We start from the raw sequence: 10,812 nt of genomic DNA, 5'->3' as shown, positions 1-10,812 counted from the left end.
GAGCTGGCGGCGGGCGGTTGTAGCGGGCAGCCCCCGAGGCCGCGGCCCCGCAGCGCTGTCCCCGGCCCTGCGCTCGTCCCGGTGCCGCCGGTTCGCTGTGCCCGCGGTCCGGCCCGGCCCGGCGCTGAGCGGGGCGGTGGGCGCCGTGAGTGAGGGCAGGGGAGCGGGGCGGGGCCGGGGCGCGGGAGCCGCGTTGCCATGGGGACGGTGCGCGTGCGCCGCGCGGCCGCCATTGCGGGGCTGTGAGCGGGGTCCCTCAGGCGAGCCCCGCTCCTGGCCCGGGGCTCGGACCGGGGCTGCGGGGGCTCAGCCCCGAAGCCAAGCTCTGCCTCCCACCATTGCGGGTATTCTCACCCGCAAACGCCAGTTCTGGTGACAAGGAGAAGCTCAGGGTTTCAAGTCTCAGTCAGAGTCATGGAGTCATTAAGGCTGGAAAAGACCTCCAAGATCATCAAGTCCAAGTTCGACCTACCGTGCCCAAGCTCTACAGAAAGTGCCTGTTGTGCCACTGCTCAGTGTTTGCTTTGGACACAGAGCACTGTTTGCTCCCACAGAGGATACTGCATTAGCTGACTGACAAGTCAGATCCAGTGTCCATCTATAACCTTGGGATATTTATTTTGGAATTTGGCACAGGGAGCCATACTAGGCAGTTTGTTTTATCCCCATGGGGCTCCTCTGACCCTTGGCAAGCTCTGCCCAGTGTCAGAGCACAGTGCTCCAGCCATGAGGATTTCCCTGTTTCTTATCTAAGTGAAATTCAGGCATTGTCTCACGCCAACAAAACCACCACAGATGAGGCCTATAAAGTATCTACAGAGGCAATTTGCAAGTTATAAACTTCCCAGGGGGATAGTTGAGTTCAACTTCACGTTTTGAGGAGTGTTCCTGGCCAGTGAGATAACAGTGTCAGTTGTTCAGTCCTGAACAACACAGTCACCAACCTGCCACGGTCCTTGGGGGTCTCTTCCAGCCCTGGACATTCTGTGAAACCTCTGAACCAGAAATAATTTTCTCTCATGTTTGACTGCCCAGAAAACCATGTGATTGTAGCATAAAATGTAAAGTTTTTCTGTGAGGGTGAATGATCTGACTCTTGGCTCAGCTGCAGTTCCTACTGTGCTGTTTCAACCTCTCATGGGCATCAAGGAACAGGAGGAAAGAATCCACTTTAGAAACACTTTGAGTGGTCAAAATCCATGAATGTGCCTATTCTTAACTATTTTTTAAAATAAAAATCCAGTGAAAACAAAAGTAAACATGAATCACGTGGAAGGTTCTCTGTCCAGGCAGGTGGGTAGAACAAGAGAGTCTTTAAGCTCCATTCCAACCCAAACCATTATGAGATTCCATGACTTTGTGATAATTTTCTCTATCCTTGAGTAGGCAAGAGGGGAATGTAAAGGAAATTGGGAAGAGGAGTCAATCCAGCTGAGAGCAGAGGTGTCAGCCTGCCTTTGTTGTGTTCCTGTCCCATCCCTGCAGGCAGAACATGGGAACATGCTTGGAGAGGACACAGTTACAGCACTCTGGCTAAGAATCCCAAAAAATTCCTTATAAATGAGGGGCTAACCTGCCCCTGGGGTGTGCGTGGTGAGTAGGGCAGAAAGCTCTCAGCCCTTTCTCAACTCAGGTGGAAAGGAATAGCTCCAGAAATGCAGATTTTAACATTTCCTGCCGGGAGTGCTGGGAATTCCTCTGCTCTGGCCACACACACTTTGTCCTTGTTTTGAACTGATATTATCTCATGTTTGGAGAGGTGTCCTTAAGCTCATCTTTCCTTTGCCTGAAGGGAAGCTGTTCCAATGGCCTCCGAAGCACAAAGTGAGGATGCAGAACATGCAGCTGAGCCTCCTGCAGCTCCTGTGCAGGGGGACAGGACATTCCAATGGGGAGCCATCCTTGCTGCAGTGAAAGACCAGCTCCCATCCCTGGACTCCAACTCCTCCACAGTAAGCACTGCAAATCCCTCTGCATCATGGAAAAAAAACTCTCAAAAGCAAGAGCAGGTGACCTTATCAGGCATTTTGGGGTGGCTGGTGTGGTATCCTGGGTGGGCTGCCTGTCCTGACTATAGAACACTGTGTGTTAATCCACAGCCTTCTGCATTATCCTTAATTCCCAGAGTGTAATTGCCACCTCCTCCCCCTGTATTCTTTGGATTCTGCCCCACCTGCAGAGCTGCCTCCAGCCCTGGGGCCCAGCACAGACTTGGAGCTGCTGGAGCAAGTCCAGAGGAGATTCCAGGATGAGCAGAGGGATGGAGCAGCTCTGATGGGAGCCAGGCTGAGATGATTGGGATTGTTCAGCCTGGAAAAGAGAAGCTTTGGAGTGAGCTCATTGTGGCCTTCCAGTGCCTGAAGGGGCTCCAGGAGAGCTGGAGAGGGACTGGGGACAAGGGATAGAGGGACAGAACACAGAGAATGGCTTCCCACTGCCAGAGGGCAGGGAGGGATGGGATCTTGGGAAGGAATTGTTCCCTGGGAGGGTGGGCAGGCCCTGGCACAGGGTGCCCAGAGCAGCTGTGGCTGCCCCTGGATCCCTGGCAGTGCCCAAGGCCAGGTTGGATGGGGCTTGGAGCAGCCTGGGACAGTGGAAGGTGTCCCTGCCCATGGTGGGTTTTGAGGTCCCTTCCCAACACAACCCATCCTGGTATTCCATGATATCATGGATTATTATGTACTTGAGGCTGGTTCTCCACAAGACATGTTGCTTTTTTGTGCTTTTTACCTGCCAAAGAAGCATAATTGCAGAAACCTTTCCATATGAAGTGTGAGACTGAGAGGTGGTGTGCAGTGTTCTTGACTGGTACAGGTTTTTCTCTTTCTGGGTTTGGGCCAGGCTGTTCTTGGCTGCTGAAATCTCTTCACAGGACAGCATTGCTCTGGTGCTCCTCTCTAGTCCAAACTCCTCTGGCATCGACTTTCTGAGGGGATAATGTTTCTCAAGATTTGATTATTAGTGGCATTTTGTCCAAATCAGAAGATTGTGTTCATTTTCAAGCATGTATAAACTTGAAAAACATTTTGAACTCACAAAGAATATATTTTAGCCCAACTTAGTGTGGCCTTTAATGGTACAGGGGGAGATTGTGAGATGTGAAAGAGCCAGAAATGCCTCCAGTGGGTATTTATTATAATTTATTATTTATTATTTATTATTTACCAATGATCCAGATCTGCTGGATAAAATGATGATGGGGATTCCATGACTTGGATTCTGCACTTGGATCTCTCACTATCATGCTGGACAAGCCACATTCCCTTGCTGTTCCCTCTACCTACACTCTTTTAATTATTTAGAACAACCATTGACTGTTAACATGTGTCTCTGTAGTACAGATGAAGGCCCAACACTGAAATTATTTGTAGATTTACTTGTTGAGTAAATTACAACCAGGCTAAGCCAGAGGAGCAGCTCCAGATTTTGGTGCCAAACACCATTGAATAACCCCAAATCATGCTGAACATTTTTTTCACTCTTTACAATCTCCAAATTCTCTGTTTCTATCCCACATGGAAAAGATTTCCTGCAGAAGGAACTGAGGCAATCTGTCTGGCACTTCATTTGCATTCAAAAGATTTGGTCCTGCTGAGGCTGCAGTTCCAGGGCTGCACCTTTGTCCGAGGAATTTCCACGTGGGAAAGATCGAGAGCTGTCACCTGAACGTGCTCTGCTCCTACCTCCAAAAATGGCACTCACAAATGTGTTTTATGCCCTGAAGCCCTTTCATTACCCTGATATGCAATTTATTAAGAGGAAAAATGTTCTGATGCAGTTGTTTTTGTGTTAATGACACCAGAGTGGATTCTCTGCAGTGTGAATTCCCAAAAATGCACACTTGCAAAACAAAGGGACAAGCAGGAAAGGTGTGTCCTGACTGCTGAGGAGCTGCTTAATCTCCTTTTGGTGTCCATGCATAAGGATTCATCTCCAATGCATATCTGATGTTTAAAAAAGGGATTTTCAGAGCTATCTAAATGCTCCCTTACCAAACACAGATGCTGTTTGCATTCTGAACAGGAATCAGGCTCCTGAGGACAGTGAAAAGCCTTCATGGCCCTGCATGGCCTCACCTGGGGCTCCAGCAGCTCCATTTAAGCTCAGCTCTGGCCCTTCACTCCCTCTCTGAGCTATGTTAGGGGAGTTTTGGTTTCTAGTTATGGTCCTGCCTGAGCCAGACTTTCACCTGCGAATTGACTTTCAGTCTTGATCTCTGAATATTGGAGCCTCATCACTCCAATATTGCCCAAGGATCTGGAGTTATGCTCCAGATCTGGGTTGCTCCCCCTGCTCTGTCCTGCTTGTTCCTCTTGGGTTCTGTGGGACTGGGCTTTGCCTTTCCAGTCCCTGAGAATCCCAGAATGATTTGGGTTGGAGGGATCTTAAAGCCCATCCAGTGCCACCCCTGCCTTGGGCAGGGACACCTTCCACCATCCCAGGTCATTCCAAGCCCCATCCAGCCTGGCCTTGGACACTGCCAGGGATCCAGGGACAGCCACAGCTGCTCTGGGCACCCTGTGCCAGGGCCTGCCCACCCTGCCAGGGAACAATTCCTTCCCAATATCCCATCTAGCCCTGGCCTCTGGCAGTGGGAAGCCATTCCCTGTGTCCTGGCACTCCAAGCCCTTCTAAATATTGAGCAGCTCTGCTCTTGCCTCTCTGGTGGTGAATGAGTTAGTGCAGAGAATCACTTGGGAGTTAGAGAACTCCCCACACTTTCAATTGCTTTTCTCAGCAGGATTTGTCCTCAGCTTCCATGGGAATTTGATGTTTTACATATTTTTTACATTTGTAGCTTGCTGAAATGTGGGGGGGCTACCAGACTGTCTAGTAAAGGTGTGACTGCAAGGAAACTTCTTGTCTCTGCACTTCAAGAGGTGCCAACATGGGAGCTGTCACTTCAAACCAGATACTCCAATATCAGTGAGTATTGCAGTCTCCTGTTTAATTTCTCTGTTTTATTCTGTTTGCAGTCTGATTCTGAGAGTGATGAGGAGCTTTTCATCTTCCAGCGGGACCTGCCCAACTTAATTCCGGACCTGTCGGAAGAGCTGATGATGTTTTCCCTGGAAGACTCCCAGGAGCAGGTTGGGATTGCTGTGTGTGGGCTGTCCTGTCACCCCTCTCTTCTGGCTGTCCCCAGTGTGGGCAGCTGCTGATGTCTGACCTATTTGTCTGAACAGGAAAAGCTTAGTCCTCAGTATTTCTCTCACTAGAAAATAGAACTTTTTTTCTCTTTTTGCAGTGGCCCTTTAAAGTTTTCTTTGTTCTTGAGATTTTGGACTTTTTTTTTGTCCCATCTCTTGGCAGTTTTTATTGTCCCTTTACTGTTTTTCTTTCCTGTGCACTAATTTTTCCTGTGCACTAATTCCTGTGCAATCATTTTATGTGTCCAGAAAATGAATTAGGACAGTGCAGGAAAGAGGAAAAGTATGAAGTTTACTCCTTGAACAGCTTTTCTGGGATAAAATAATCACATTGTTCCTTCAGCAAAGATAAATCCATGAAATCACAGAATGGTTTGGGTTGGAATAATGAGCACATGTAGGAAAAAGTAATTTAAAGGATGTTTAGCAGTTCCTGAAATTAAAGTTTCTGGAAAGTAAACAGTCTCACTGTTTTCCATGAGGGATGTGGTGTGGGTTGTTTCCATATGGTGTCTGAGTTGGAGCTGTTGCCTTTCAATCACTATGTTTTAGTTTTTTATCCACTTCCAAAGCTCAGGGAGATTGACTTTCTCTATGTTTGTGCTTTCTCTACCTGTAGCAAATCCAGGAGACAGAAACACTTCCATGGGGGATCTGGAACAGAGACCTGGAAAGTTTTGACTTTCAGGAAAAAACAGATGGTGCCCAAATCATTGCAAAAGAAGATGTACAAATGATTAAAAATGAGGCTCCTGAACCTGCTAGCCAGACTGGAGAAATGCCAAGCCAAAAGAGAGCTGTTCTTGAAGAGTCTCCCTCAGATTCCACAGATCACCTTGAGGAGAAAGAAATGGGCAGGACACAGGCCAAGGAAAGAGTAAACTCCTGGCTTAACACAGCAGTGTCTGTGGAAGAGCTGTACAGTAAAGAGGAGAGAAAAAAGCTGATAGAGACAAAGATACTCTCCAAGACCCTTGTGCAGCCATCCCCAAAGCAGGATGTCAAGCCTCCCTCCCATGGCATCAACAACAGTCTAGGAAGATTTGCAAAGGAAGAAACCTCCCCAGCTGAGCATCTTGGAGAAGTGACCCATTTGTCATTGCAGGCAAGTGGCCCTAAAATAAAGCTTTGGGGGGTGCTGCAGGTGGGCTGGGGGCACAGTGCAGTGCCTGCATAACCCCAGTGCAGCAAGGAATTGAAGTCCCAGTTCTGACACTCCACAGGGCTGTGATACACAAGTACCAAAGGCTGTCCCAGAGCTGTCAGTGCCAGTCCAAACCATGGCAAAAGCCATGGATCCGCAGCAAGGTCCATGAACTGTTAGGGAAGCCAGCCATAGCATCTGTCCCTGGGAAGGCAAGGAGGTTTTCAGGTCCCAGGCAGAATTGCATTAAAACAGGGAGCTTTCTGGCCTTTCAGTGGGGTGCTGGAGGTGAGGAGATGTTTAGGGTTGTTCCTGAAGTCCTAAATCTCACCCACCGAAGGCAGGTGGGATGAGCAGCTCAGTGTTAACTGGAATGTGGCCCAGAGTCAGGGGTGGTTCTCTTCAGCACTGAGTTACAGATCTGCCTGTATTGATTTTTAAGTTCATTAGAACTTAATCAGCACAGAACAGGTCCTGATCTTTCTGTTCAAAGCCTTCCACAGGTCAGAGTACAGATGTTTCCCTTCCCCTTTCATGTATTCACAGAAATGAACTTTTTGATGTTAGAGCTGTTCAGTCCAGGCAAATCAGGCAGCTGCTGGCCTGTGAGTTAAATTGTGCTGCATCACTGAAGGACATATTTTTCAAGTGGGTCTGGATGTAATTCCCAGCTCACCTCATAGAATTCAGTCTCTGTTAATTCAGGAGGCACTGCTTGCCTTTCTGAACCTGTTTGTTGTCAGTGACTTCAATGAGCTGAAGTCTGGTGCTTTGGGGTGAGTTCTGAGAGGCTCAGTGTGTTCTCACTTTCATTTGGAAGGGGGCTGTTGCTCCCCAGCTCAGCTAGGCACCTCAGTTTGTGTCAAGTTGCTGAACCTAATATACAGTTTCTTCTTGATTCCTATCAGTTAATTTGAAGTGTTTTTTTTCTTTTCCTTAAGTTCCTTTCTGTATTAGAAATGGAATTGTGCAAACCTTCACTTCTATTTCTTCTGGACCTTCTGGAACTTAAACCAGTGCTGCAGTGTGAGAATAGATCTAATCAAGGTTCAGATATGTGTGAAGATTTATTACTCAGGAAGGAGGGAGAACCTTCTCTTCAATAAGAGGGGCAGATGCTGGAGGTTTTACAAGGTGAAACTGCTTGGTTTGGAGGCTGCTGCTGTTTTTTTAAAGGGCATGAGTGGTTGTGTTAAATGCATGTTTGTGGCAGTGGTGTCACTGTCACGACTTGCAGCCCCCTTCCTTTCAATAACACTCGTAAGCACTTCTAATTTCTGGTGATGATATTTCACATGGGTGTGGATTCTTTTCATTAAAACTTCAATTTCAAATAATATTCAGAGGGGAAAGCAATGAGTGGTTTAAATGCATGTGGACTTTGATGGCACCTGGGTCAGGTGAGTGTGTCCTCAGCCAGGGATTCAGAGCAAGGAAGTGGATGATCCTCTCTTCAGGGTGGGGTGAGCAGCTGTGAGATATCATCTGATACTGACTGTACCCAGAGCAATGGGAATTTACCCTGCTCAGAAGTTGGAGGGGAAGGAAAGAACTTAAAGAACTGAAGAGCCACAAGTACTCCTGTGGGTGGCAGTGAGAAGTTGTCACATTATTCAGGATCAGAATGCACATGCTTGGCCTTGTATCAGGCCACTTTTTAATCTGTTCCACTGTCTCCAGTGCTTTTTTGAAGTCTTACCAAAAGGGTTCATGATTCTCAGAGAAAGAGCCTCAGCAGAAGTAGCTGAAGCAGCTGGAGTGATGCAGTGTCTGAAGGGATCTAATAAATGCATTCCCTTCCTTACAGCACTTCCTCTGGAACTGCTGAAAGCAAGCTGGCACTGAAATTATGGGTGGTCTTTTGGGAGTCAACTTTCCATCACATTTCTCTTGTCTTCTTTCAGAATATTGAGAAATGGGATGTAGACAAGAATCTTGAGGAGCTGGAGCAGCAGGGAGATAAAACTCATGCAGAAGTTGCTTTCTTCCCAGCAGATTATGGTAATGTCACTAGTTGAAAGTGCACAAAAATAAATAAAACTCAGGTTCCTGTATTTAAGTTATTCCCTGCAGCATAATTTTGAATGCAGAAATCATAGTGGGTTTTTTAAATGCTTCTAAAACATGTTTAATTAGCTTCCCTCAAGATTTCATCTAGGTTTCTTAGCCTGAAGCCAGTGCTTCACAGCCTGCCATGGACCAGACAAGCCAGATACAATATTATCTTTATCCTTCCCCTGCTGCCAGGCTGGAACAGGAACAGTATGAACAGGGGGAATATTGGGTGATTCCATGGCAGACGATCACAACTGATGATTATTTTGTTGCTCTTCCATAGAGACCTTCAGGAGGAAGTGTGAAGATGAGCTCATGGAAAGGCTGGGAGAGCTGTGTGCCAGGCAGTCCAGGGCAGTGTCTCCTCCCTGTGAGAGGCCATCAGCCAAGCTCTGCTCCTTCCAGGGACAACAGGACAATAAGTGAGTCCTCTTCTGTCACATATCCCAGATAATCCTGGCTGCCAGAATGGATATTGGACAACTCCTGGTCTTCCATAGGGGTTTTGCTCTGTAGCCTTGCAGAAAGCTGATATTGGAGTTGGAATACTCAGTGATTCATTTCCATTTGATAATAAACACCTTGGCATTCTCCATCAGCCTTTGTCTAAACCTTACCAGGCAGGAAAATGGGGCTAAGCCAATTATCCTGCCCCGCCTTTTTTGTCATCTAGGGTACCAATTTCTCTTACTGGTACCTCAATTGAACAAAAGTACACAGGATGATTTTCTGTGGATATCAGTAGAGATGTCAGTGCTTCTTGGAGGTTTCTGTGTGAAGGAAGAGCATTTTCAGGCTCTTCAGAGGGAACAACGTCAATCGTGGCAGCAGAAGAAATAATGAATGAAAGAGTTGAGGGGAAGGTGGGAAATATCCTCATTGCCAGAGCAGGAGAACCACTAGGATGATTTACACTTTTTATGCCTGGGAAGATAAAATAGAATTGCCAGAAGAGGCAGAAAGGAAAGGGGAACTTGTTCTTACACTGAGATGTTAAAAGTTGTGATCTCTCTGTTGCCTGCCTTTGTTCTCCAGAACAATTTGGTGGTGTCACATTTTGAGACCTAAATATCCCTCTTCATCCTGCCTGTGATATGTTCCTGGGGGAAGCTGAATCCTTGAATTCTGATAGCAGCAAGAAGCAGAGTTGGAATCTGTGTGGTAGCCAAGCATAAGGTTCCTTTCTCAGTCCAGTTTTGATCCTAAGCCACTCCCTGCAGGATTCCTTGGGTGGATAAGGCAGAGGATATGCTGAGATGTGTTTTCTGTGTGTAGGGATGTTGCCTTGCTGTCATCCTCACCAAGTTCTCTGAGGATGGGCAGGATGAGTTTCCAGGGCCTGCCAAAGCCTGCAACTGTGTACATAGATTTGAGAGATGCTGAGCCACAAAAGTCAGTGACAGTCCCTGAAGAGGAACAAAGGTAAATCCTAACTTTATTGAGAGTGAGAAATACGTAATAAAAAGTGAGAAACTTAAACCTTTCTGAATCTCATGCTTGTGAAATGTAACTTTAAAAATGTTCTTTCACACCTCTGTCATAAGGAGAAACCTTGTAGTTAATAAACAGCTACTAGGTAATAAACAGATAAACTTTTTGTTCTAGTTGCTTGAATATTTGAATTTTCTTTTTGCTAGGGTAATAGTGTGAAGAACTCTCCCTAACACCTGGAGATCTTCCCTGGAAGTATCTCTCCCTTTTTTCCTCATTTTCTAAATTTGCATTGTACTGACTAAGAGCCAACACTCAGATAGAACAGGGCTAATTAATATGGTTTGATTGTTTCACAGTGCAAGTGACAGCTCCTCCTCTGAAGAAGAAGAGACTGTGACAATTAAGGATGAAGCAAAAAGGAGAATGTAAGATTCCTTACCAGGACTGTGTTCCAAGTGATAGGATGTTCATTTTTTCTGAAACTAGAATAATTGCCCTAACAATGATCAGAGTGAAAGTTTGTGTACTTAAATATTGCCATTCCTGGTCTTCACAGCAAACAAAAATAAAAGCCCAGTAATGAAAGTGCTCCAGTGTGGCCCCAGGAGGTCACTCTTTTCCTGTTGCATGATAAAGCTACCAAAGCTAGAGAGTTGTTGATCCTTGAGGCAATATTTGCACCTGTCCAGCTGCTTGGGACAGCTCAAAACAGAGCCAGAGGTGCTCTGGGGGCTGGAAAATGTGAGTTTTTCTCCAGCCCTGTGTGAGTGACACTAGAACTGTGTTTGACAAGACTCAGAACCAAACTTTGGAAATGTTGTAGGGAGTTGACTCAGACAAACCTTTATTTTTAGAAATAATAAAATAGGCTAGAATGGATAGAGATTTGAAGAGACTATTGACTACATTGTATGGGCAGGGACCCTCCCAGTTCTGCTTAATTGGAGGGGAAAGGGGAAAAAGAGAGATGAGTGGAATCCTAAAGTGTAAACTCCTTAACATGCACAGATGTCAGCCTTTTCTTGCTAA

General features: G+C 46.5%; 1 protein-coding gene across 6 annotated transcripts in view; it reads left to right on the top strand.

The window, feature by feature from the left end:
- The window catches only part of DNAAF8 (dynein axonemal assembly factor 8), a 103,585-nt gene that overhangs the window by 661 nt on the left and 92,112 nt on the right, over positions 1–10,812 (top strand). For 4 of the 6 annotated variants that reach the window (XM_053992513.1, XM_053992514.1, XM_053992512.1 and 1 more), the window contains exons 1-8: positions 19–145; positions 1,793–1,952; positions 4,977–5,090; positions 5,770–6,255; positions 8,199–8,295; positions 8,633–8,771; positions 9,625–9,771; positions 10,140–10,208. In XM_053992513.1, coding sequence (XP_053848488.1) covers positions 1,806–1,952; positions 4,977–5,090; positions 5,770–6,255; positions 8,199–8,295; positions 8,633–8,771; positions 9,625–9,771; positions 10,140–10,208 — 1,199 coding nt within the window. In that variant the 5' untranslated portion in view covers positions 19–145; positions 1,793–1,805. Of the gene's footprint in view, positions 1–18; positions 146–254; positions 345–1,792; positions 1,953–4,976; positions 5,091–5,769; positions 6,256–8,198; positions 8,296–8,632; positions 8,772–9,624; positions 9,772–10,139; positions 10,209–10,812 lie in introns of those variants that run through there. The other 2 variants (XM_053992511.1, XM_053992510.1) reach the window with 2 other exon arrangements.

This window comes from Vidua macroura, chromosome 16 (assembly GCF_024509145.1).
Source record: "Vidua macroura isolate BioBank_ID:100142 chromosome 16, ASM2450914v1, whole genome shotgun sequence".
NCBI classification, from domain to species: domain Eukaryota; kingdom Metazoa; phylum Chordata; class Aves; order Passeriformes; family Viduidae; genus Vidua; species Vidua macroura.
This window is presented reverse-complemented; position numbering and strand designations above follow the sequence as displayed.